This window comes from Podarcis erhardii (assembly GCF_964252035.2).
Source record: "Podarcis erhardii genome assembly, chromosome: 1".
NCBI classification, from domain to species: Eukaryota; Metazoa; Chordata; class Lepidosauria; order Squamata; family Lacertidae; genus Podarcis; species Podarcis erhardii.
The window spans coordinates 45,273,128-45,300,645 of NC_138497.1; the positions used below are offsets into that span (position 1 = coordinate 45,273,128).

Here is a 27,518-nt window from a genome sequence, read left to right on the forward strand (position 1 = left end):
AAACATATTACTTTATATTCAGCCAGAATTAGTTCTACCTACTCTGATGGAGCTGCAAAATGCCATGGGTTCTATGTTTTTAATTACTGCAATAAAGCCATCAATAAAAAGATGTTTGCTTAGTGTTATTCTCTTGCTTTTCCTGTCCTTCCACTAGTAGACAAGTGACATGATATCCTCGTCCCATTATGTGTGTGTGGCTCCAAAGCTATTAAAAAGCCAGGCACTTTTTGCTACACCCTTCATAATTAAAGAGTTCAAGCCAGGCCATGCATCCAAGCAGGAAAAGCAAAACTCATGAACAGAAAAAATAATGAAGTGACTAGGGGGCAAAATTTTATTGTTGTTTGTTCATGCTTTTGATTTTAGCATTTCTTCACATGAAAGCAGTTACCTAACCATAAAATTTTCAGCTGACTATATACATCTACCATCATACAGGAAACCAGTTCTTAAAACAAAAGACATGTGAGTAAGAGATAAATGCAGCCTATTAACACACACACACACACACACACACACACACACACACACACGATTAAATACGGTAGCTGTAACTTTGTGCCTGCAGCAATGAATTAGTATCAGGTAAGAGAACAGATCTGACAGTGCAATCCTGCATGTTTCCTCAGAGTCCGCAAGAAGCTCCACTGAATTCAATGGGACTTACTCCCAGATAAGAGTATATAGGTTGCAGCCTGCGAGATAAACAACCCTCTAGGGTGTAACTCAATTGTTCCACCATGATTTCAATCTGGCATTTATATAAGTGTGTTATGGGCTGTATTTCACAGTTATTAAGAATAACACTTTAGTCTTAACAGTATCTAGATGAAAGATTAACCACCCTTTTCAAATGAGTTAGAGAAAATAGTGTGAGAAAACTACCTATAAAAAGAATAGTAAAGAATCAATATTTATGCCTACAGGGAAACATTTGAATAATAAGGGATCTGAAAAAATGGAAAGAATTGCAATGGTCTGTATGCCATGATCCAAACTTTTGTGGGCTCAAGTGCACAGATGGAACTCCACCTCCCACCCTGCCAATTACATACTAGAACCATTGCAATAATAGTAAACCTTGGCTAGGTGAGGTCTCCCATGTTGAAAAAAACCAAGAAAGTCAGTTTTGAATTATCTGAGTTCCTTTAAAACCAACTACCATTTTGATCAGCTATTAGATCTCTTCCCCACTTACAAGTTTTCTTCTTAAGCTGGCAAGGAAGTTGGGATGGGCAAATCTCTCAATTTCAGTTTCTCATTGTTTCAGTCTTAAGTTCATTTATCCACCTTCCACATCAGTTTGCATTTTTTTTAAAGCACTCATGAAAATTCAACAGCATTTTAGTGCAAATTTCTTCTAAGACACAATTTTGTACATTTTTGCCTAACATACACTTTTTGCAAAGCACTTTCCCCATATGTAATACACTTTTGTACATATTGCTTCACTATTATATGCACTTAATGCATAATTTATCCTAGCATATGAATTTTTGTACACATTACTTGACTGCAGAACTGCATTGCAAAACTCAGAGAAGTGCGAATTTTGAAGCCTTGCTGTGTTTTGGTTTGCATATACTTTTGGAAAGTGCAAACTGGCACCTTTCAATTGTAACTGAACTGAATTTCTCCCCCCCCCATCCCTACAAGAAAGGTGTATTCATGAGGCTGCCTGAGATGACCAGGCCTGTTTTTTCTGGTCTACTACTTTGTGCAAAACATGAAGGATTGTGCTTGCATTATTCTGGACATTGTAGTTAGTTAGATTCAGCAGCTTGTTGAAATCCTCGTCTTGCAGCGAAACCTGTCTTGTGGAATATGGAGAAAAGGCACTAGAGATATCAACATTGCCCAGTGACATTTCAGCAGTGCTACGTTCCACACCTACAGAAGAAAAAAAAAGAAAAGGGAGTCAAGTCCTTAGACAGATCATCTCCAAAGCTTAGCCAGTGGAATCAGAAGGCATGCCAGGAAGGACAGCAACCCTGTCTCTATCTAAATTTCATTTGGGGGGGTCCTTACTGACCCAGTGGGAGTGTGGTGTGGGAGTTAGTGTTGGCTTTGATGTGGGACACTCAGGCTCAGATTTTTAGATGTGAAGCTATGTGAGTGGACTTAGGCCAAAATCCAACTCATTCTGAGCCATTCTCAACTCAAATCCAACTCAAATCCAAAGTGTCAAATCAGTAAATTAATGAATGTTTCAAAAGGAAGCATTCAGAAGATTACTGTGTAATCCTGAGTCAGGAACATAAGCAATTTGCACTTTAGATTCCATAGAATAGGGGTAGGCAAACTAAGGTCCGGGGGGCGGATCCAGCCCAATTGCCTTCTCAATCCAGCCTGCAGACAGTCCAGGAATCAGCGTGTTTTTACATGAGTAGAATGTGTGCTTTTATTTAAAATGCACCTCTGGGTTATTTGTGGGGCATCAGAATTCGTTCATATTTTTTCCCCAAAATATAGTCCGGCCCACCACATGGTCTGAGGGACGGTGGACCGGCCCATGGCTGAAAAAGGCTGCTGACCCCTGCCATAGAACAATTCCAAACAGGAAAATAGTTCTTCTGTATGATCAGAAAATGTTCAAATAGTTTGTTATGTTTAATTGTGCGATTGATTTTATTGATGAAATACAGCTAAGGCAGAAAGCTGGAATACAGCAATAATATAGCAATTTTCATATACTTTTAATAAAATGTGGGGATGTGGAAATCTTTTGGGGTTGTAAATTGCTTTGAGTTATCTTGAGCAAGAGAAAGGGACTAAGATATTTATTATTATTAATAGTTCTGATTGGAAAACAAATGTCCAAAATTTACACTTCTGGTGTATAATATTCCTCCCCAGTCCCAGATTATGATTTCAGTACTCATGGAGTTGCCCTACAAAAATAAATATTCCAAGCCTACCTAACTTCACCTCACTATAAAAATATGGTCTAAGATCTTAACTGAGAAAAATCCACCCCAATCATTGTGCAACGATTTAAATGAAGTATCAGATTGTAAGATAAAGCATGCTAGCTAGGAAATCATCGGCCTCTATCAGACTTGCTTTTGAATATGATTAAGATTATGCTGTAAGTTCACAAACCAAAACACATTTCAACTTCATTAAAACCAGTAGGACTTTCTCAAAGAAAATGTGAGATTGTGTAAAATCTGTTTTGGATGAAGTACTTGATATAAATGTTATTTCTGTTATATATTGACTGCCATTAACTCACCGGGTGCAAGATATCTTTGGAAGGTGTCATTCACTAGTGGGAAATAAATCACTGTGGGAGCATCTGGGTTGTGTGCATCTTCAAACACGTAGCATTCCTTTAGATTTTTCTTTTCTTCATCATTCAGCAAAGTGTTGGGAAATGGGATTCCTTGCTCTGTGAAGTATGTAGAGGCCCGCTCCAAAGGCTATGGTTGCAAAATGAAGCATTTTTAGCAGGGGCCAAAGAAGAAACAAACCATGGAGTCCTTCACAAGCAGTAATTTCATTTGAAAACATAATGCGATCATAATGGGATGCAAAACAAGATACAGAAAACTGTCCATGCTGTCAAAACAGGCATTTAATTTGCCATGAGAGGGAACCACTAGAGCTGAAAGGAAACTTTGAAATTGACTTTGAAATTCAGCAACATTGATTTTTTTAAAAATAACTTTTTTCTAAATCTTAAACAGACTTAAGAAAAACACAATTTAACCTAAAGGCATGTTTATTAACTTTAAAGCACTTAAATTCAATACCAATTTGCCTCTCCTATACTTTTATACCTTTTTAATTAAAAAACAAAACAAAACAACAGCATCAATAAGAATCATGAAAAATGTGAACAGTAAACATTTAAATTTTTGCAACCAAATTTAGGCTAGGAGCATATGATTTTTTTCTGAAATAAATTGCACTTTTCTTGACTACAGAAATAGGTGACTCCAACCTTGGAAAGTTGAGATCTTTTTGATAATGAATTAAAAGACCATTTTAATCCTAATGTTGTGGCAGACCTCCTTTGGTTTTGAACTATGATATTAACTGGATTGTTTAGAACTTTAATAATAATAATAATAGTTATTAATTTCTGGATATTGTTTTAAATACATACATTTGGATTATCTTTCAAAAAGATTTAATAATAGTAAAAATTAATATACCCATCTAACCTTGGCTTGTGATCCTCCAGTGTAATTGAAGTGCAGAATGACATCAACTTTCCTCTCTGGTCTCAGAAGTGGAGGGCAACTGGTGTCAAAGAAAAATGCTGTATCCACCAGTTCCAGGTGATCTGCTGAATCTCTCAACTGATTAGGGGATTCATCAAGCACAGTATCTACAAAACAAGGCATTGACTTTAAAATGAAAAGAACCAACAAAATCCAGAATTAATTGCCTTTCTGCTCCCCTTCAGAAAAATAATTTTATCACAAAACTAGCACCAATAAGTCAACAGATGTGGCAAAGAAGAACAAATCGCATTTGCTGGTCTTCCTCCACATAATAATTTTATTATTTGTACCCCACTCAACTGACTGGGTTGCCCCAGCCACTCTGGGTGGCTCTGAACAGATGTAAGAACACAATCAAACATCAAACATTAAAAACTTCCCTATACAGGGCATAGCTATCAATGTTTCCCTTTTTTAAAGGGAAATTCCCTTATTCCAAATAGGATTCCTCGCAAGAAAAGGGAAAAGTTGACAGCTATGATACAGGGCTGCCTTCAGATGTCTTTGACCTCTATATGTTCTTCTACACTGAGCCTGTGGTATACAAGTATTACATACACATACAGTCTGCATCCTGTATTTATGTACACATACATTTTGTACAGGTTGGAAGTGAGTGGTTGATTAGGTCCAGGAACAGTGTGCCCACAACCAGGGAGCAAGGTTGGCAAGCTGCAATAATCACAAGACATGCATCCTGTGATTTAAACAGGCCACATCCTTATTGACCCCAGATGTTAGTAGGTTTTGGCTTAGGCAATGGATGTGTATTCCAAATCATCCAACCTGTCTGCTGATTGTTTGGCACAGTTAATCCTGGGTCAAGAATGGCATACATCAAATCGGGGTGATCTCTCCACGGAAGGGGGGTGCTGTGGCTCATCGGCCCCATCTGGGCATCTGGATAGAAGCACCTCCCCCTGGACCCCTTTGATGGGGTACCCCAATTCTTTGGAGCCAGAGGGTAGACACAAACCCTGCCTTCTGCCTTGACTAAGGATCCAACCCAATGCCTTATCCGCCAACAAGTTGTGACAACGGCTATGAGGCAGGCAAAAACCCTAGACATGCCCAATTTCTCTGGAGGAAAATTCCTGTCTAGGCCTCTTTTTAAGCCTAGGGATAATAGTCGATGGAAGACAGGGGTGTGAACAGGACTTCCCTGTTGTATGCCCTCCAAGCCATGTCTCCTGGCTTGTTTGTGATTGGCCAAAACACTGGGGCAGCCCACACAGCCGGTGGAGGAAGAAGCGACAGTCTCCATTGGCCACTCAGGGACCAGAAGACCACCATGGATCAGCTGCAGCTAAGCTGGACCTCAATCACTGCTCCCCACCTTGCAGTAATCCATCCTTTTCCCCAGAATCTGCACATGAGTCTTGTATTGTGGCCTTCCAAACACATAAGGGTAAGGTACCCCTGACCATTAGGTCCAGTCGCGGCCGACTCTGGGGTTGTGGTGCTCATCTCGCTTTATTGGCCGAGGGAGCTGGCGTATAGCTTCTGGGTCATGTGGCCAGCATGACTATGCCGATTCTGGTGAACGAGAGCAGCACACGGAAACACCGTTTACCTTCCCGCCAGAGCGGTACCTATTTATCTACTTGCACTTTGACGTGCTTTCGAACTGCTAGGTCGGCAGGAGCAGGGACTGAGCAATGCGAGCTCACCCTGTCGCGGGGATTCAAACTGCTGACCTTCTGATCGGCAAGTCCTAGGCTCTGTGGTTTAACCCACAGCGCCACCCGTGTCCCTCTTCTAAACGCATAACAGTCCCTTAATGGCTCACACATTTCAGGCCTTGTTAAAGAAACAACTTAGCATTCAGCTACACCTGTAGAAAGCAACTTACAACTATCACATGAAGCCTGCTAAAAATGACTTGAAGTTTACATTGTAGGTGTAGTAATAGTAATAAACATCTGGAGGCCAGTGGAGATCCAAAAGTCATACTGGGCAATTTGGGATCACCCCTCTGCAGGATGCAGGGAAACAGTGTTTTCAACATAGCACAGCACGACACAGGTCACCTGCCCAGGGTCAGGCACACTCCACAGAGTACTGACACAAAAGGACTCTACTCCCTTTGTGCTAGTGCTGAGAGCTGGCTTCAGTTATGTAGAGTGGTGCGGGCAGCAGCTGCTGCCATATGCAATGATGTGCCAGAGGTGAGGAACCATTGCAGAGATGCCGATGAACACAAGGAAAGAGTCTTTTCACCTAGTAGGTGTAAGTGCAGTTTCCACTATCCCCTTACATTCCACCCTGGCCCATTCATTCTCTCTCTCAAAGCACAACAGTTGGAGCAGTGACGCAGTAATAATGACAGTAGTGAATTCTCTTCAATGAGAAAAAATGTAATTGATTTAGCCTATACTATGCAAATTGTTTATTTCCAAATGAAATTTATGCTACGGGTATACCTTTCCACTTAGAAAACTGTAGATCCTGTGCATACTCATTGTGCAGTTGGAACCCTTTTAAAAAATTATGGTACTTTGACACCGCTGGACGGTCTGTCAAAATATCCCGTAGAGTATTGGAAAGGCTGCCTGCTGGAGTGAACATGCGAGTCGGCATCTCGTGAGGTCTCTCCGGTAAGTCAGGTACTTCATCTGAAGAACAACAAAGTTAATTAAGGTAAACAGGTACATGAAAAGGGATGAGGAACAACCTGTTTTAAAAACCAGGTTCTTTATCTAAAGAAAGATAAAATTAATTAAACTAAACAGATACATGGATAGGGATGGTGTACAATATGCTTGTTTTAAAATGATTCAGGGGAGCTAATTAAAAGGTGGGTGAATTTTAGGATCAGACCTTTACTCTTGGGGTAAATATAGATACCATTATCTATAGTCACCTTGGCCTAGTAGATAAGCAATTACTCACACACAGTGGAGAGAGAGAGAGAGTATGGCTGTACTTCCTCTGAACCACTAAATGTGCACATGGGAATAAAATTTTTCAATAGGTCTGTTGAAATATTACATCCAAACATATACCAAAAATCTAATACCCATAAGACCCAAACTGCATGCTTGATTTCTGGATTTTATTTGGGCCAACATAGCCATGCTAGCTGGGATTGATGGAACATGTAGTCCAAGCCATCTGGAAGGCACCAGGCTGGCAAAGTTTGCACTATATCCATCAATGGCCAGTGACCACAGAGGCGGGTGAAAATGAAAGGCACATTCAGGCTGCCAACCATGTATGGGAGTATGCTCAGACATGAGTATCGACCATTCTGGAAAAAGGTAATATTATGATGAACTGAATCTGGGTGTTGAAGTTGCACCTAAACACACCACTTGTATTGCAAAGTTCAGAATGAGTTATTTCCACGCAGCAAGACGCCAGCCCCCAAACCAATCTGTATATGGTTACATCAAAAATCACATGGAGCGTGGACTATAATTTACCAATTTCAGTGATATTATCTTGGGTCCACCTGTTCCAGAAGTCCTCTGAATTGTCAGCTGCATGCCAGGCATCCAACAGATTCTTGGAAAATATGCTACTCCACATTCCTGTGAAAGAAAGAGACAAATGAAGTAGAAGCATTCTCCCCTCAAAACTTTATCCTGAACTGGAAGCTGGTCCAGCAAATTATCTACCTCGACCCTCTTATTCTGGGGCAAAACAGTGGCACAATTTAAACTAGTATACAAATGTAGTTGTTGTTCCAGATTTCAAATTACATTTCATTTGAATTTATATATATTCCTGTTGCGACTTGTTTCAGGTTTTTCCTGGCCAGGACCAGCTGGCTTGTTTACCGCTGCATTTGAAACAATTCCTGTAGTCTTCCTAACCCAGCATCTTCCAGATATTTTGAACTACCACCAGCCCCCAAAGCAGCGGTTCTCAACCTGTGGGTCCCCAGATGTTGTTGGACTACAACTCCCATCATCCCTGAGCTCTGGCCCTGCTAGCTAGGGGTGATGGGAGTTGTAGTTCAACAACATCTGGGGACCCAAGGTTGAGAAAGGCTGTCCCAAAGGCTACATTGATGTGATACTTAGCTATGTATATGGATCAGGATAGGACTACACAGAATGAGGAACACTGACATTTTGCAAGGAAGGAAGGAATGAAGGAAGGAAGGAAGGAAGGAAGGAAGGAAGGAAGGAAGGAGGTAAACTGCAAGTAGTATCAACATTAGTCTGCTGCACCAGACTAATGGGCCATCAATGGCTACTAGACGTAATGTCTGTATAGAACCTCCATCTTCAGAGGCAATATGCCACTAAATGAAATTTGCTGGTAGCAGGCTTTTTGTTGGTCACTCTTAGAAACAGGATGCTGGATTAGATGAGCGTGTGATATGATCCACCATTGCTCCTTTTATGCTATGGGGTGACTGGAACTGTATTTTGAAGTGTGGCTAGACTATAAATTTGTAAAAGGTCATTATGATACTGGCATATCATAATCACTGGCATATCATATCATGTCACTGGCATACTGGCATATGATTCTGTCCCCCTTCCATATAATCCCTAGCATGGAATTCGCCTTTTTTATCATTTAACCATAATATATAGAATTTAAAGTTTGCTTCCACCCCTGGGAGTCATAATGCAATGAAAACAAAAGACAGACAGTGAGTGTGGAAATGTGACAGAAACCTGATATGCATCAGCGTTCCACATATTTTCCCAAGTAGTGCAGGCTGTACCCGCATTACCAAATGCATCATCGCCTGCCTTCTTGTCAAGGTATGTCCTCCCTTCCACCCACCCACCCCAGATATAAAAAGTCACCTTGCATAAAGCAGATCCTTGATTCTGGGAGCTTCTTCATCAGGTGCCCCATGAAAAACTCGCTTCCAAAATCTTCAGCACGAACAAACGCCCCATATTTCAGGAAGCCCGCCTCATATGGTGTGAACTCTACCCACTCTGCAAGGAAGCCAACATTCAACACATTTGCTATACTATGAAGAGAGAATGGGAAGCTTTCTCAGTTGAAAGTAATCACACGAGGGGATTATGCTTATTTTCAAGCTCATAATTAACCCAGCAATTTGTGTTCCTCAAAAAGGATTAGGTATTTAAATAACAACTTCCGCAACTCATTTCTGCTTTTTAACACCTACAGGAAATACAAAAGATACACAAGGAAGTGTTTAGAGACACAAGGAAGTGTTTTATTCAGCCCGACACATTCTAAGTCAATGTCTTCCTCATGGGCCATACGCAATATTTAAAAAGTATAAAACAATGGTTGACTGCCTTCTGTTTCCCCAACCTTATGCTTGCATCAGCAGCAGCATGTGAAAGGGACAGAGCAGTAAGGGTGCCCTCCTGATTGTGGCTCTGCACATTCCAGGACGAGGAGGCTGTGAGATCAGGGGAACTCCAGGTTGGGGTGGCCCATAACTCCCCTGCCCTCACTGCTGCCTCTCCCTGCCTAGTCCCCAATCCCAGCAAGCAGCAGTGGCAGCATGAAAAGGAAGAGGATGTCACTGCTGCATTCTACTGTAGATACACCAAGGAGTGTATATATGGGATCACTGCCTGTCCTACAGTGCACATAGAGGACAGCCGTTGAATTATGCTACATCAAGGGTTCAGTGCTATAGCAGAATGGATTTTATCACAATGTGTGTGTTGACTGGTTTACCAATCCCAGGATGTTTGTATTATCAGCTACCGTTTTACTGTGAATGGTCACTGTCAATAAAGTAATTATCACAGTCAACACTTCTGTGCATTTTTACACCCCACTCCCTAAAATATACACGCCTCATGTACTTGCCACTCAGAATAATGCTGTATACATCTGATAAAGTGGACAATGGTCCATGAAAGCTTATGCCATAATAAGTGTCTCGGCGTTCAAGGGTGCCTCAGGACAGATGAACTAACATGGCTACCCTTCCAGAAACGGTGACAATGGAAAGTCCCTTTAAATCTACACAGTTGGTTAAGAAAATATGAAGATCCCTGTTGGAGTGGGTCAAAGGACCACCTAATCCAGTATCCTGTTTCAACAGGTGGCCATTCTAGATCTAATAAATGACTTGTAGGGTAAAGTTAAGATGATGTCACCTGTTCTCCTTCATCACAGTTTGGAAGGGTGCTGGCACAGTTGTATCATGTAGTGGGAACTTTGGGTCCTCCAGTTGTGACTGAGCGACAGTTTCCATCAATTCTAGAAAACTAGGCCAATGGCCAGGTATGATGCACTCCCAGAGCTATTTTTCTAGAAAAAGAGGTGCCAGAACTCACTATGAACACCTCCCTTGTTCTCTTATAATGGCAATGGTGCCCATCAGAGAGGTGCCGGAACTTAGTTCTGGCGAGTTCCGGCTGAAAAAAGGCCTGGTTCCACTATATCTGGAGGGCCAAAAGTTCCCTAAACCTGGTGTGGAGGAAAGGATCAGAATGATGCTGCTGCCCATGTGCTTGAGCTCAACTTGAGTCCAGAAGATGAATTTTCCCTTTTTGTTGGTTCTGATATGTGCATACCTGACCATGTACTTTGCCATACAAACTTAAAATATGAAAAATGTTGGGAAAACATTACCTCTAAAATCTCTTGTGGTAACATTGTCCTTAACGTTCAAAGCCAGGTAGATTGGAAGAGGGTTCTGGCCTTTGCTCAATGCTCGTCGTTGATCTGAGAGTTTATGGTGGTTGTTCTGTGTTTGTGTAGGGAAAATAAATACACATTATATATTTGATTATCTGGGGAAAATAGGAACTTGCAAGGCTGACAACCAAACATTTTGCTGCCTCAGGTGAACAGCAAATGGTATCATCTAGCCCTCAAATCGAGGTGCACAGTACCCAAAGCTGTCTGGGTTGTTTTGAAACCTGAGGTAAAACATTTCACAAGCACCTCTCCCCCTCTCTGGCAGTAAAAATACAATAATAATAAATGAAATAGCTAACAGTTTTCTGCCTTTAAGGAGGGATTTCAATCATGATACAGGTTAAAGAAGGAAAGGCTATATGTTTCCTCCCTACACAGGAGCGGCCCAAGCCATTTTGCTGCCTGAGGCAAAGGACAACATGATACATTTCCCATTTTGTGCACAAAATCTGACTAGACAGTTAATTGAATCACTAGTGATGGGCCAGAGTCCTCCACCTCACCCTAGGACAGCAAGCTAGCTTAGGGGCTGCAGGGCAGACCACACAGCAACATTCCTATCTACTTTCCACCCCTCAAAATTTGCTGCCTGAGGCAGCTGCCTCCCTGTGAATCATGCAAGGGCTGGCCTTGTCCCTACAGGGTGCAATCACAACAAAAATCCCTCCTAAGTATTGCATTTTTTTAAAAGGATCCAGCATAAATTCAAAGCACAGCATGAAAAATAGCCATGAAAGGACAGTATAGAAAACAGCCTGTCCCAACTCGCTGCCCTTCATTTGCTCTGAGCTACTACCCCCATCATCCCTGACTTGCAGACATGCTGACTTGTGTTGGTGGAAGTTGCCGTCCACAGTGTCTGGATGGCAACAGATTGGGGAAGGCTGATACAGAGGGTACCAAATTTCATCTCTGTACTTGACACATATGGTTGCTTAGACTGCACTTTCCAAAGGCAACATCCTGCATACCCCATCTTATTCCATCTATATCAGGGGAATATGGTATATTTATTATTATATTATATTATATTATATTATATTATATTATATTATATTATATTTATATTATAATTTGCATGAGGGCAAAGCAAGAGAAGAAGAGCAGCTGGCTCATCCAAAGGGAAGAATTTTGTTGCTGAAGTCAATGTGGGAATAGACTTTAGCTGTCAGACCAACTGCAAATTGCATGGAGCTAAAATGATTAATAATAAAGTGAACCATCAGAAATATCCTGACTTTGTCCAGCACCTGAGAGCCAACCCTGGCATTCAGCTGCAATCAGTGGTCATCACCAGAAAACCTGGAAAGCAGCAGAGGCAGGGAGTAGTTTTTCACCCAAGCGTTTGGCAGAGCTGTAGCTATGGGGGGGACTAGCCAGGTGTTTTGCCCTGGGTGAAGCCTCCAGAGGGGCGCCACTGAGGCTCCCAGTCTATGTGTGTGTGCATGCAAATGTGCATAGGGGGTGCCAAACTGGGTCTTTGACCCAGGTGAAATAAAGCCTCATTTTGCCCCTGCTTTTGGGAATGGTAAGTGAGATTTAGCAACTGTGTATTTTGATGACATTATGCATCAATTTGACAATGTATTGATTCTACTCTCCTCTGCCCTGAGATCTTTGGATGATACAAATAATTCTGAAGGAAGAAACAGATAACATTTCTGAAAACAAACACATATAGAATACCCCATCATTCAGCATGGCTTCGATCATGAGTCCCCAAAGGTCTATGAAGGATGTCTTATATCCTGCTATGGTCCTCTGGCATAGCTCCTTATGGTAGGCTTTTAGGCTTTCCAAGGAAAAGGCACTCATTTTAGATTTGGCTGCTTGAATTCGAGCTTTCTTGATGATCTCCCCAAGATCTTTCTTTGACCAATCAGCATCTTCATACAAATCTGACATCGTCCTGGAAAAGAAAGGAAAGGAGATATGATTTGTTTTTATTCCAGACTGTATAATACAGGTTAAGTAAACAAGTAGTGTTGTGCAGAACCTTTGGCAAGACATTTTTTTCAACCATTCACTAGTAAAGGGTGGGTGGAATTTCAAAAGAAATGGGCTCTCTCACTCCCGCCGCCGCCACTCCTTTCTCACTTTTGTAGGCAGGTGTTATCTTTGAAAGTTAAACATATTGTCTTTGAATGCTTGAACTGAGACAAACTTTGGAAAAACAATTCAGTCACCCTATCATCTAAAATATGCTATTTAATATTAGTTTAGTTTAAATGTCCTTTTAAAAGAAAACAGATCAGCAGCCCATCAACTATCAACAAATCACCACTCTTCCTGCTCAGACATGGGGTTGGGGAGAAAGACTATTCTGCCAACTTCTATTCAACTTCTATTCTGACATTTTGGTCTGCAATTCTATACTCATTCACCTGAGAGTAAGTCCCCTTGAACTCAATGGAGCCTAATCCTAAGCAGGCATATGTAGTGTTGTATTAGACTGTTAGGAAATTTGGCTCAGCTCACTGTGTTCTTTGAAACCAATAAACTCGCTCAGCTATTGAGGGGGGGGGGATTTGCGTATACTGAGAGGAACTGTTCTCATTTCTCCACTCCCAGGTAATAAACTATTAGTCCTGCCTTGTAACCTGACCAAACAACTGACTCACGGAGCAACTGAGGAAAAATTATTCTGCATAGACTCACAATACCAAGGGCGTTCTGGAGTTTCACAAAATTTAAGCACTTCCTTGCTGGTGCGGAAAGCCAAAGGAGAAACTATGTACACCTACTTAATTGTGACAGTATGCTACGGAATCAACTAATAATTGCCTCTGATTTCACTGGAAGTCAAATAATGACGCAATATTGGAAGAAGGGTTTCAGCACAAGTAGCTCACACAAATCACAATTTACAAAAGAAGAAGAGGAGTTTGGATTTGATATCCTGCCTTTCACTCCCTTTAAGGAGTCTCAAAGCGGCTAACATTCTCCTTTCCCTTCCTCCCCCACAACAAACACTCTGTGAGGTGAGGGGGGCTGAGAGACTTCAAAGAAGTGTGACTGGCCCAAGGTCACCCAGCAGCTGCATGTGGAGGAGCAGAGACACGAACCCGGTTCCCCAGATTACGAGACTACCGCTCTTAACCACTACACCACACTGCCTCTCGGTGTTCTCATCCCTTACCATGTTGTCCCTGATGAGCCTGTTATATACGAAACACAGTCCAAAAGCTTCAGTCTCTGGAGACCCCAAAGGGTGCCATACATAGCGGTTAATGCTCTCATTCCACCTCCTGTAGTTGTCACAGCAATCACAGGCACCTGTTGAGCGCAAGAAAATAACCAGTTTTTTATTGGTTGTTATTTTATTTATTAAATTTGTGTACTGCCCTTCATCTGCAGATCTCAGGCCAGTTTCCTGTGGCCACTTCCCAAGAAATATAGGATTGCAGAGCTAACTTTTTTAAAAAAACTTTTGTATAATGTTACTGTATTGCTTTGCTGAAACATAAACTGCCTTGGCAGCATAATTTATTCTGAAAGGCATGTTAAAACTCCATTTAATAAATAAGTCCAGGGCCTCATTAGCAGAATAAGCAGAAGATTCTAAGATGCAGCAAGGCTGGGTCACAACATTTTGTAGCAGTGAAGAAATACACAGGACTAACACCACAGAGCCAATTTCCCATCATAAAACCAGAGTCTAAAAATACTTAAGTGCTGCACTAGATACCAAGATCTGTAGGGATAAAATGGCACTCTTGTGATTCACTTACTTCATGGTCTTGCAGGGCTTGGTCTAAATGAAGAAGATTTTTCAGAGTAGCAGCAACCACTTTCTTCCGTTTCTGTAGGAAATTCTTTTCATCTGAGCACAGATCATATCCTAGACGCACATCAAGACTTTTCGGCCTTTTAAAAAGCAGGCCCTGAGTCCTAAGGCCAAGAGAAATTTACGCAGACCGTTTTAAAGGCTGCTACATCTGCTGGCTGCAATCTATCAAAGAAACATTTGCGTGCGCATGCACATGTGTGCACAATGTTTTTTCCTAACCATCAGGGTAGAATGCAGTAGTAGCAGTCTTGCCCCTACCCCATGCTGAACCACAAGCTGATTTTTAAACAAACTGAATAGGTTGCTGTCAGGGGTGGCTGCTGTCCAACGGTGCTGACAAAATGGAAAGCAAATAGGAAGAGGAACCAGAGCCAGGGACAGGCAGAGCTAACTAACGCCATACCTTTAAAAGGTAAAGGTAAAGGTAAAGGGACCCCTGACCGTTAGGTCCAGTCGTGACTGACTCTGGGGTTGCGGTGCTCATCTCGCTTTATTGGCCAAGGGAGCCGGCGTACAGCTTCCGGGTCATGTGGCCAGCATGACTAAGCTGCTTCTGGTGAACCAGAGCAGCGCACAGAAACGCCATTTACCTTCCCGCCAGAGCGGTACCCATTTATCTACTTGCACTTTGACGTGCTTTTGAACTGCTAGGTTGGCAGGAGCTGGGACCGAGCAACGGGAGCTCACCTCTTCACAGGGATTCGAACTGCCGACCTTCTGATCGGCAAGCCCTAAGCTCTGTGGTTTAACCCACAGCGCCACGCATGTCCCCGTACCATACCTTTACAACACATCAAATGTACATTTAAGGCACATGACTCCCTGCAAAGAATCATGGGAACCATAGTTTCCCCCTCACAAAGCTACAACCCCCACAGTTCCCTTGAACTACAGTTCCCAAGATTCTTTGGGAGAAGTCATGTGCTTTGTGTGCTGGATGAGCCTTAACTTTATGCTGTTGCTCTACCCAAGTTACGTCTCCACCCTCTTCCCTATCGGTTAGTTTTACAACAGCAACATGGAGACCAAGGAGGAGGAATCTGACAGCAGTGCCACCTCCTGGACCAGGTGCGTGGTGCTGGCTGTATAAGCAGGATGTAAATAAAAAGGCAAGGAAGTGGAGGCTCAAGCTCAAGGTTTCTATGGAAAAAAGAAAGGGGAGGGAAGACTGAGCATATGATTCCGGTGAGCAATGTTTTCTGAGCAATGCCCATAATGTGGTTTTGTTAAAATCTGAACACACTTAAATGCAATGGACAGAATCCAGAAGGTAAATAAGTGTGCTTAAACGTATAGAAATCATAGTGCATAACAGTTGGATTGTGTCTCATTTGGTCCACATAATTGCTAAGCATCTTAAGAACTGTTTCTCAAGGCAGATCACCTGGACAACAAACGGTTTAAAAAACTTGGTATCAAATTGCTTTGATGGCCCATGTGCTTCTTACATCCACATATTATGGTTTTTGGTGTTAATTCACCTCAAGCCAGACATTCAAACCCTCGCAGGTTTGTGAGATGCCATATAAAAGCAAAGTAGTTAAGGAGTGAGGGGAAATACATGTGACTGGGGAGGCTCAGGTTTAGAAGAGGTTTTCTTACCAATCTTTTGACTTCACACTCAAATCAAATGTTTTGTTCTGGAAAATAAAAAAAAAATACATACATGAGGGATGAACTGAATGTTTACATTTGAATTTTGAATGTCTGGGGGGAAGACCCTTCCCCCCCAAAAAGAGATGCTTGGTGGGGGAGGCCAAAGTTTGGGTCAACATTTGTTTTGGAAAATGTACACCTTAATGAGATGCTAAGGGATTATTCCCATCTTTTGCTTAAATAGAAATACAAGTAACTGCTGGGTGGCAAAAACCCCGAAAGATGCAAAAATGATCTCCCTTCATTAGTGGACAGAAGGTTCTGCAAATGCTGGGTGGAGATACATTCAGTTCAGTTCAGCTTGAAGATATATTTTTAAGTACCAAGGGACATTTGAGCATTCACTTCTGTCTGTTCCAGAAAGTATTTAAATTCCTATGTGGTTTTACTTCTCCTCAAAAGTAACCCAAAATACATGTACTGTAGGTAATTGCCATCTTCCTCTTAACTATGCAAAATTGGACCTGCATTCCCAAAATTGTATTTTTAAGTAGATCAGAATCTCAAAATAAAACAATGCATTGATACAATGGCCCAAACAATGGCCCAAATAATGAAAGAACCAATTGGGTCCTTATTATGAAGTTAAAAATTGGTGATGGTAATAGATAAAATATCTACTGGGTGATGAGCATGAACTTGGGATAAGAGCAGTTTTATAACTACAAATCTTCATTTGTAAAGAGAGAAAGGGGAGAGATAAAAAGTCTGTTTTCCAATCAAGCAAATTAAATAAATATGAACTGTCCTGGTTTGAGTGATAATGAAAGTATGGATTAGTTTAAACCATAATTTATGGCAGGCAGGAAATTGTGAAACTTTCTTATCCATGTGCCCTGCATTTGGTGCCAAAAGTATTAACATAATTCAGACTCTAGCTAAATATAAATCAGACAATGTGGACCACATTCATAGGAAAGCTTTACCTCAAGTGAATGACAAGAAAGAGTTAACACGGGGTGTTTTTTCTTGGTGTGAATACACTCAATATTGTCCCATTATTTGAAAAAAGTGTTAATGCGGGGGGGGGTGTCCCTAGAAGTCAATAGGAAGTCTCACCGGTGGTATTGTCACTTGTTCTTTGATAGGAAGAGTGTTCAGGGGAACAGTTGCTGACTCATTCGTCTCTGAGGAGGCCTGCATATAAAATGAAATTCATCACTAGGAGAAAATCATCTAAAGCAGTTGATATTTTCTTTCATGGGCTTCTGAGGCTAGAACTAGGAACCAGGTGCTTGGTAGTAAACCATGAGGGTAAAGTGTCTCCCTGGGCACTTGAAGCAGTGGGAGAGGAAGGGGGCAGGGGGGAGGTGTGCCCCAGGTGCCAGCCTGGGGGGGTGACATCCCCCTTGGGACACTCGGGTGGGCAGGTGCCGCCCCGTTGGCATGATGCTCACTCAGGCGGACGCCACCCCCTTGTGATGTTCTCACAGGTGGGCACCGCCCCATTGGGAAGCTCACATGGGTGACATGCCACACCCCCCACATGTGACGTGCCACGCCCCCACTGGCAACGTATCACACCCCCGCCATCCTAGGTACCGAAACCCCTTCCTCCGCAACTGACTTGAAGAGTTGCCAGTTACTGTACTGAAATGTCCTGGCCCGCCCAAGACTGGCCATGGCTCTCTTCACCAGGAAGGGCTTCTCTGTAAAGGTTTCCAGTACAGGCTGGCAAGGATAGTCTTGCTCAGCACTGACTTATGGTGCCTCTTGGTGTGTCCTCTGGCTTCACTGCCTCAGCTCTTACCCCTGGTGTTTCCTGGCTCCTACCTAACAAATGTCTGTGGCTCAGCCTCCCCTCAGCCTTATTACGGAGACAAAAAAACCCCAACATACCGTAAGAAGCTGTCTCCTCGGCAGTTCAATATCCAATTCTGATTGGTTATATTTGATGTAGTGAAATTTAGCAGGAGCAGCACGGCAAAGCCAGGTGCGCAATGTGAGGTTTTGAGCTTCTTCATGGGATCCTCCCACGGAAAGAGTGAATTTTCTTTCTACAGAAAGGTGGGGGGGGAGCAATACAGAGATCTATATATTAATAATCCCTCCAAAAAAAATTGATTTAAAATGGCTTTCATAAATAGGCTATAGATGCTGGAAGCAGCCTGGGACCCACTGTACCCTTTTTGCGAATGGAAGGTCACCTCCTGTTTGCAGAAGTGATGGCGCTGCAATAGAGAAGAACCCTCACAAGAGAGGGAAAGGAGGCAGTACTCAGATTTCCTCCAACCCACTGCAGCAGATTTTGAAGGAATCAGGGGAAAGGAATTGAAAGCTATTTCCTGCCAGGGTCAGCAGAGAGCCAGTGTGGTGTAGTGGTTCAGAGCGATAGACTCATAATCTGGTGAACTGGGTTCGTGTCCCCGCTCCTCCATATGCAGCTGCTGGGTGACCTTGGGCTAGTCACACTTCTTTGAAGTCTCTCAGCCCCACTCACCTCACAGAGTGTTTCGTTGTGGGGGAGGAAGGGAAAGGAGAATGTTAGCCGCTTTGAGACTCCTTCGGGTGGTGATAAAGCGGGATATCAAATCCAAACTCTTCTTCCCTATCATGTAGAGCCATGTTTTCCAAACTTGGGTCTCCAACTTTTTCTGGACTACAACTCCCATCATCCATAGCTAGCAGGACCAGTGGTCAGGGATGATGGAAATTGTAGTCCAAAAAACAGCTGGAGACCCAAGTTTGGGAAACACTGATATAGAGGGTTCTACTCATGTTAAGTAAAATCCCCCCTTGCAGACTTTCTCTGCTCGATACAGAGAAGCATGGGGTACTAGTGTGGAGATTTTGTGTTCAGGCATAATGCCTGAATAGGACTACAGTTAAAATGGTCATGAATGTTCTATGACTTCACAGCAATTCAGTAAAGACTAGGCATGGAGGCGACACCAGCTAGCTTGCAGAGAGGCCGACAAAACACTAGCTAGTTCTTATTTTATTATATTACATATACACATGGAAAGCTGCCATACACCATTGGTCCATCCAACTCTTTATTGTTCATCCCGGCTGGCAGCAGTTCTCTGGGGCTTCAGACAGGAGATTATCCCAACAATAACTTGGGATGCCAGGGACTGAACTGGGTGTACCACTGCCCTCCCACTGAACTAAGGCACTCCCCCAACCCCAATTAAAAATTGCCTACCTGTTTTCCTTCTTCCCCCATCTATTTGAACTTCCAAACAGGCAACTTCGCGTGCCTGTAAAGGATAAAAATTAGAATCAAAGAGTGAATTTAGAACTAATATAGATTTTTTATGCCGCAGCCTGGTTTTGCTATGTAAGGTGCTATTATGATGCAAATGTAATAAACTTGGGCTTAATTTTAGCCACAGCCAGTCCCCACACTTAAACCTTCCAGGTCAAAGGTTATGTGTTCAGATAGATTTAACCCTGGCTTCTCTGAATACTACAGTCATACCTCATGTTAAGTTTGTTTCATGTTACGATCTTTCAGGTAATGTCCCGCGGCAACCTGGAAGTACCGGAAAGGGTTACTTCCGAGTTTCGCCGCTCGCACATGCGCAGACGCGCAAAATGACGTCACGAGCATGTGCAGAAGCAGTGAATCGCAACCCATGCGTGCGCAGATGCGCTGGTGCGGGTTGCGCTCTTTTCATGTTGCGAACAGGCGTCCGGAATGGATCCCATTCGCAGCCAGAGGTACCACTGTATATGCAATGTAGCATTACATAAAATGTAATCTCTCTTATAAATTTAATGAATTATTTGCTCATCCACAATGAGCCAAGTAAATAGGATGCAATTGAAAGACTGTTAGGAAAGGAACAAAATTCAGGGTAAGTCAGAATTTATTGGTGGATGTTCACACCTATGGAAAAAAATATTACCACAGCACTTGGGGACTTTATTACCGTGGAAACAAATCCTGCCCCCTGCCTCCAATACTAGATGGCCCAACCCCAAAGAAAGGAATTCTAGACTGCCTTGCAGTATACAGACTCCGTCTCCACTACCACAGAAATGGTTTTGGAATCGAGAATAGAAAGAAAGCAGATACAGTATCTGCCCATCATAGTGATGAGCATTTTGCCAATGAAGGAACAAACGTAAAGCTCTGGATTGCTTTAGTGACAAACTTGTCGCCACCTTCTGGTGAGCAATGGGCCATGCCTATGCCAACTTTGAACCTACAGAGGTGGTTTAAGATCAGCTCTACAGCTGTCCAGTGATCCCATCTTCTAAGGTAGGAGAAAGGCTGGGGGTTGTTTCCAAGGCACCTGGAGTGCCTCAGCCACACAAGACCAAACCTGTGAGAGCAGGAAAGGCCAGAATGGTGGGGTTTGCTTGAATGCCTCTGGAGAAAGGCATCTTGCATTCCTTTGCCTAGTAGCCCTTGGGCAAGAAGACTCTCACCCACCCACTCTTCTCTAGGGAAAGACTGGGGCAGGGTTAGAGACTGCTCCTTGAAGGCACCTTGAACACCTTCAAGCAGCAGTGTCTAAGCTCATCATTAGGAAGGTGATAGCAGGAGACCTGTTGGGAGAAATGAGGGGCTGCCAAGCACAATCTTTTGCTTGACTAGTAAAGTAGCCCAAATTGTAGGTTCCTTTGCAAGGATTTCTCTTCTGTCAAACTACTGGCAATATCCATTAGGGCAGGAATGGGGGAAGCTGTTGATATCTAGCTCCCATAACCTCCAGCCAGTATGGCTCATTGCCAGGGATGATGGGAGTTGCAGTCCAACAACACCCCGCAGCTCAGCAGTTCCTCACCCCTGTACCAAGAATGTAACACGGTTTTATAGTTATGAATATTCTGCCAGCACATGTTGGAGTCTGTTAAATTCGCTAGGCAGCGCAGGGGAAAATGTTAGGCACAGAGAAGCTTAAATCAACTGTCATGTCCCAATCTCAGTTTTAGGAAGCTTCAATATGAAGGTGGCAGGTATAGCATGCTTTGATTTTTACCACTTGGTGGCACTCATCTGATGGTGGAATTGGAGATGGAGTGTGGAAACTGCAACCAAGCTTCTCTGTTCCAGTCTGAGCTTCCTCACCTTGGGGGAATTGAGTGGGAGAGCTAAGTAGTACAAATTCCAGTTCCAGCTTGTCATGCACAGGAAAGTTGTGTTTAGGTATGCAGAATTTGAGTGCCAGCACTTTCTAGACCTAAGCTCTACTATTTGGTCAGATAAAGAAACAAAATGAATAAACTTACCACTAAAACTCCATTAGTAAATATCTTCTCTGGGACATCTGGGCTGAAAGGTAAAAGAAAAGAAAATGATACTTTTCCAGTAGCTGTAAGGATGGCATTTTATTTGTATTTTGTTTTCTCATTTGTCAGCAGCTGTGTCTTTTGCGGCTTCCTAGTGACTCCACAACTTGTTTGGCACAGCCAAATATTCACAAAACCAGGCCAAGCAGGGACATGCCATCCCCAGCATGGGCAGCATCCTGCCTCAGCCTGGGAGTTCTTCAGGTACACTGGAAGCTGCCTAATACTGAATATTGTCTGTACTGACTGGCAGCAGCTCCCCAGGTTTCAGACAGGGGGCATTCCCAGTCCTACTTGGAGATGCTGGAGATTGAACTTGAGACCTTCTGCAGCCCTCCCCGAAGAATGGTGTCCTTTCCAGTGCGGGGAGGGGTATGAGCTCAGGAGGACGCCCAAGACAGTGAACAACAGGAGAGGGGGAGATGCCAGGAACTGGGGAGGCTCTCTGAAATGCTCATTCCAAAGGACACAACAGTGTGAGGGGCCTAAAGGAAAGCTGGAAAAGCAATTAAACAAGCAGACTTCCAAGTAACGTGGAACTTCTGGCTAAACCAATTGCATCAAGTTCTGGAGTAACAAAAACTCAGAACAAGCATATTACATATGCTAAACATGCTAATCATCTGCATACTATCCCTTGCTTTTTTCCTGTAAGCCTAATTGCAGTCGTTAACAGTCATCAACAGGTTTACCATACCCATTGAGTCAATCACCCATCTCCTACTACCCTCCTGAGAAAAACCCCACCCCACCCTCCCACTATATATAAGGGTCTGGTGACTTCTGTTTCAGTGTATCTGAAGAAGTGTGCATGCACACGAAAGCTCATACCCAGAACAAACTTAGTTGGTCTCTAAGGTGCTACTGGACAATATGTTGTTGTTGTTGTTTAGTCGTTTAGTCGTGTCCGACTCTTCGTGACCCCATGGACCAGAGCACGCCAGGCAATATACTGGACAATAATATACTGGACAATATATATGTATATATATGTGTGTGTGTTAAGGTACGCGGGTGGCACTGTGGGTTAAACCACTGAGCCTAGGACTTGCCGATCAGAAGGTCGGCAGTTTGAATCCCCGCGACGGGGTGAGCTCCTGTTGCCCAGTCCCTGATCCTGCCAACCTAGCAGTTCGAAAGCACGTCAAAGTGCAAGTAGATAAATAGGTACTGCTCCGGCGGGAAGGTAAACGGCGTTTCTGTGCGCTGCTCTGGTTTGCCAGAAGTGGCTTAGTCATGCTGGCCACATAGCCCGGAAGCTATACGCCAGCTCCCTTGGCAAATAAAGAGAGATGAGTGCCACAACCCCAGAGTCGGTCACAACTGGACCTAGTGGTCAGGGGTACCTTTACCTTTACCTATATATATATTGACTGTGTCAGACCAACACAGCTACCTACCTGAATCAGGACAAGCAGATTATGAGACGAATCTCCATTCCTGGGATCAACCATATAGTGGACGACACTTGAGCGCATGGCTGGCATATGCTACAAATTGTAGCTGTGCGCTCAGAGGCAACCCCTGGGCCACCTGTCTCTCACTGGCATCTCTCCACACCATACTTACACATATGACAGCTCTGGTGCCCACACAGAGCTTCCCCACCCACAAGAGCAGCTTTTCCATTCATTTAGATAAAAGCAGAAGATGTATGCACAAGAATGATGCACAGTTATCTCTCCATGGAAGTGAACAGAGAAGACTGGTTGTACAGGAGCCCTATAAAATGCAGCAGAGCAGTGTTTCCCAACCTTGGATCTCCAGCTGCTTTCAGACTACAATTCCCATCATCTCTGACCATTGGTCTTCCTAGCTAGGGATGATGGGAGGTGTAGTCCTAAACTGCTGGAGACCCAAAGTTGGGAAACACATGCAAGGCTCTGGATCAGGAATATCATGGCACATGCTGTGCAGGAACTCTTCTCCCTGATCTCTAGTTTTCTGTATGCAAGGAGTTTTATATGGAGCATCCAGTCACAATGTTTCTCCATCTGTCGACTGAGATGAAACAGTAAAGCAGTAGTTCTATCATGCAGTCTCCTTGATGAAATATTCCTGGCCTTCAATAGCCTCCCTATAAATAGCCAGTGCTGAAGCCCTTTAGCAAATGCTACTATATCCCCATCAATATATTAGCCCCTGTTATACCACATCGATCCTTCAGATCAATCCCCAATAACAGAATATGAATACACACCGTCAGCAATACCTAGTTAGATATATATTAAAGGTTTTTTATCAAGAGAGATACAAGGCAAGCTCTTTATCAATGCTGCATTTTATTTTATTTTTTGCATGGCAGTTTTGTTAATGGTATGTGCAACAACAGTTGTTCTTACCTGCTCTCCATTGTGAATTCAACTTCTAGTTCCTCCTTACCCTGAAAGTTTAAAAAGCAAAAACAGTGACAGCATGTTCACACATTCCCTTGAATAATAAGCCCACTTCACCCATTAGTTAAGTGAAGGGAGTCCATGCCCTCAGTTGTGGACATTCATGCTATGGAAGACTAGGAGCATAATAGTCCATAGGAGCTAGAAACCTGTCCAACCAGGGTTATAATTTGCTTCTGCAACTCAGATGTCCACCCTCAATGAGTGGAAGTCAGGGGGCAGGACTGAGAAGCCAAGTCACCTCAGAGGTAGCTAGGGATGGAAGGACCTGACCATTTTGGTTTTCTCAGTTTCTCATCTTTCCAGTCATAAATCCAGTTCTCCACTTTTCTGCAGAAACTTGTGATTATTATTTTTTAATCCTCTTGGAAATTTGTTGGCATTTTAGTGTGGATTTCTGCTCATAAACACATTTTTAATGCCGATTTTACTAATATACACATCTTTGCAAGCAGTTTCCCCTAAAAATGAGCATTTTGGCAAAGATTCTTCAGCTCTCTTGGAAATTTGTCGGCATTTTAGTGTGGATTTCTGCTAATAAACACATTTTTAATGCAGTTTTTACTAATATACACATCTTTGCAAGCAGTTTCCCCTAAAAATGAGCATTTTGGCAAAGATTCTTCAACTCTCCCTAGGCTACACTGTGGGAGCCATTGACCAGGGGGTAGATGGGCTCCTACTAACAAAAGGCCGTGCTGATGTGCCTTGCCCGATTATGTCCCAAGATAGCTAGCTCTCCATACCACATGGGAGCACTGGTGATGCCCAAGCAGCTTTGGCTGCAGTCCCAATAGGGGAAAAAATATAGAACTCAAATCCCTTTAACTTCAGTCAAAAACAATTAGCCACATTTAATTCAATGGGACTTGAATGTGACTAGCACTCTTTGGGTTTGGGTCCTGGTGTGCATTGCCCTGTCTGGACTGGACTCAGATGTTTAAAGAAACACACATACTGTTCATACTTAACAGTTTGATATGGGAATCACTGGTGTATTCAGCGTCAAAATGTTCAGATCTATTCAGTTAGGTCAGAACAGAAATATGTAATCCTCTATAGGTGGGTGATTTGTTTATCAACAGCCACTGCTTCTGTGAAGGGTCATTGAGCTCGTTTTGCATATATTTAAGATCTCACTATATTGTCACAGCTAGGTAATGCTAAAATAACTAACCACAGTTGTTGTGAAGGGTAGGTTTGCATAATTTTAAACTAACAGAATTATCAAGCTATACTTTTTCCATTCCATTGCCATTTAACTCCAACCTTTAGATTATTGTTTTTTCTTTACACCCATGTACTTATATGTGTTTGTGTGTGTGCGCTTCATGCATCTAATGAAGCGCACTCTAGTTCACAAAAGCTTATGCTATGATAAAATTTGTCAGTCTTTAAGGTGCCACAAAACTCTTTTGTTGTTGTCTGTGTATTCAAAGCAAGCGTAATTCTTTTATATGGTGCCATTGCTTAATAGCTGAAAGGGAACTTCATTGAAAATTGAGAGAAATGTGGATTTGTTTTCCACAGCCTGTTTTTTACTTGCAGTACTTACTTTTGGATTCAGCTGAAAGCTCAGGCGGGTTGTTTCACCAAGTTGGATTTTAGAAACATCAAAGAAAACAGTGAGGAGATGGTCATCTGCAGTATGCTTATCTTCATCAGTAACTTTAAGCTCCAGAATGTTCTAGAGAAATCCAGAGAAGAATTTTAGAACCTCTCATAGACTAGCCTCTCTCTCTAGGGGCACCTCATCCAAGGAAGAGGAGTGGGACTCCAGGAGCACCAAAGACCCCAAAGAGCTCACAACTGAGCAGTCTGATGTCCCCCACCCCAGACCTGAACTCAGGGCTGGCCCTACCAATAGTCAGAGTGAGGCAGTACTTCAGGTGGCAAATACTGGTGGACAGGAAGCAATAGAAAGGTGTCAGCAGACTGAGCTGTATGCACACCACATGGCTTGCCCTGCAACTCCTAAACCAGACTGCAGCCCTCAGCTGTAGTGAATAAAATTGTCCCACCACGAGTGCTGAAGGATTCAGTGCCAATCCACGGTCATTCAGTTTCAAATGGGTCTTTGGCCTCAGGTATCAGAATGTCTTGTGCTGCCCCTTTCTGGACCTTCTTCCCCTCGATCCAGACTCTCCCTCTTTACTCCTAACCCCTCAAAAGCAGATAGTCCAGCAAGACACCCACAGTCAGTGGAAGGGTGCTTATCCAACAGCCGTAGGGTTTCAATAACAGGGTTTTTTCTCAGCTAGGAGGGAGAAGCCAAAGGAGGACAAATTGTGTTCCAGAAGATGACCAGAAAAACAGAGGAGCTTCCTAAGAGGATATAAACCTTCCAATCTTTCCTGGGCCCTTGCTGGGATAACAACTTCAATTTATCCTAGTGCCAGCTGTGAACTTAACCTTCATCCAGCTCGGATTTGCCCTGCTCCCGAGTATGAGGAACTGTTGACAGACCCAACCAAGGCCCTGACTGGTATAACCATCCTCACTACGCTGAAGATGTTTGTCACAGTAACACATGCCTCACCCCAGAGGTGAGGATGGGAAATCAGTGACCCTTCAGATATTGTTGGTCTCCAACTCCCATCAGCCACAGCCAATATGGTCAATGGTCAAAGATTATGGGAGTTGTAGTCCAACAACATCTGAAGGGCTATGGGTTCCTCATCCCCATCCAAGGAGGTCAATCCAGGGGTAATTCCTGATCTAAACTTTTAACCGTTTAATATTATGTATGTGTCATCTCCCAGAAAGTAGAACAGTCCTGTTTGAATTTGTATGATGTTAACACTTGGGAAGAGGAGTAAATATTGGGAGTATCTCCATAGTGATATCTCAATAGTTATGGCCCTGCTTTTAAGTGACACCTGTGCAGTTCCCAGTCCTCTGCTTCTGTGACTGCCTATATAAGTAGCAATTCCTGTTTAAGAGCGTTGGCACAGCTCCTTACCTTTACTTCATTCTGAATCCTAAAGTGAAATGTTTCATTCCACACCGGGTCTTTGTTGTCCTTCACGGTCTGGGTCCTAGTCTTTTTCACTGAAGCAGTAGGCATCCACAAAGTCACGTAGCAATCAGACTGGGTTACTATTGCAAAAGATGTGATTTTTTAGCAATAAAATAGCAATATGCAACTCATAAGTATTTACAGCACAAGTCTAAGCATGTTAAATTTTGGAATGACTCCAAATGAGTTCTGTGAGTCTTCCTTCTGAGTAAATATGCTTAGGATTTAACTATCAGTGCAGTGTTTAAGCTGTGCTTATTATATATAAATTCAGATATTCATGTCAGGTTGAATACAGGGTTTTTCTGGCAGAAATAACCAGTACTATGAACACAATCCAATTGGGACCTTAGCACAGGGTGGAATTTTAGCACTTGGCACCCCCCCCCTCCCCCAAAAAATCCTGATGTGGATGATTTGCATTTCAGGAGTGGTGCCCCCAGTCTGAATTGGGTTCATGGTGAGGGATAAAGAGCTCATGTCCCTATATTTTCCACGCCCAAATCCCAATCTGGATTAGGAATTGAGCCGGGGGGGGGGGGGAGTAGAGCATTCTGGCGATTTTTGTAAGG

General features: G+C 43.0%; 1 protein-coding gene across 1 annotated transcript in view; it reads right to left on the bottom strand.

Moving 5' to 3' along the window:
* Nucleotides 1–314: 314 nt before the first annotated feature.
* The window catches only part of LOC309340903 (cytosolic phospholipase A2 epsilon-like), a 39,972-nt gene continuing 12,768 nt past the window's right edge, over nt 315–27,518 (bottom strand). Inside the window, exons 3-20 of the mRNA XM_081860098.1 lie at nt 26,890–27,026; nt 25,483–25,614; nt 23,874–23,914; nt 21,472–21,514; nt 19,436–19,490; nt 18,127–18,284; nt 17,347–17,424; nt 16,234–16,271; nt 14,573–14,732; nt 13,981–14,117; nt 12,528–12,750; nt 10,773–10,887; nt 9,005–9,142; nt 7,661–7,768; nt 6,659–6,850; nt 4,173–4,339; nt 3,239–3,425; nt 315–1,893 (exon numbers count right to left, since the gene is read on the bottom strand). Of these exons, the coding sequence (XP_081716224.1) occupies nt 1,670–1,893; nt 3,239–3,425; nt 4,173–4,339; nt 6,659–6,850; nt 7,661–7,768; nt 9,005–9,142; nt 10,773–10,887; nt 12,528–12,750; nt 13,981–14,117; nt 14,573–14,732; nt 16,234–16,271; nt 17,347–17,424; nt 18,127–18,284; nt 19,436–19,490; nt 21,472–21,514; nt 23,874–23,914; nt 25,483–25,614; nt 26,890–27,026 (2,333 nt within the window). The 3' untranslated portion in view covers nt 315–1,669. The remainder of the gene's footprint in view (nt 1,894–3,238; nt 3,426–4,172; nt 4,340–6,658; nt 6,851–7,660; nt 7,769–9,004; nt 9,143–10,772; nt 10,888–12,527; nt 12,751–13,980; nt 14,118–14,572; nt 14,733–16,233; nt 16,272–17,346; nt 17,425–18,126; nt 18,285–19,435; nt 19,491–21,471; nt 21,515–23,873; nt 23,915–25,482; nt 25,615–26,889; nt 27,027–27,518) is intronic.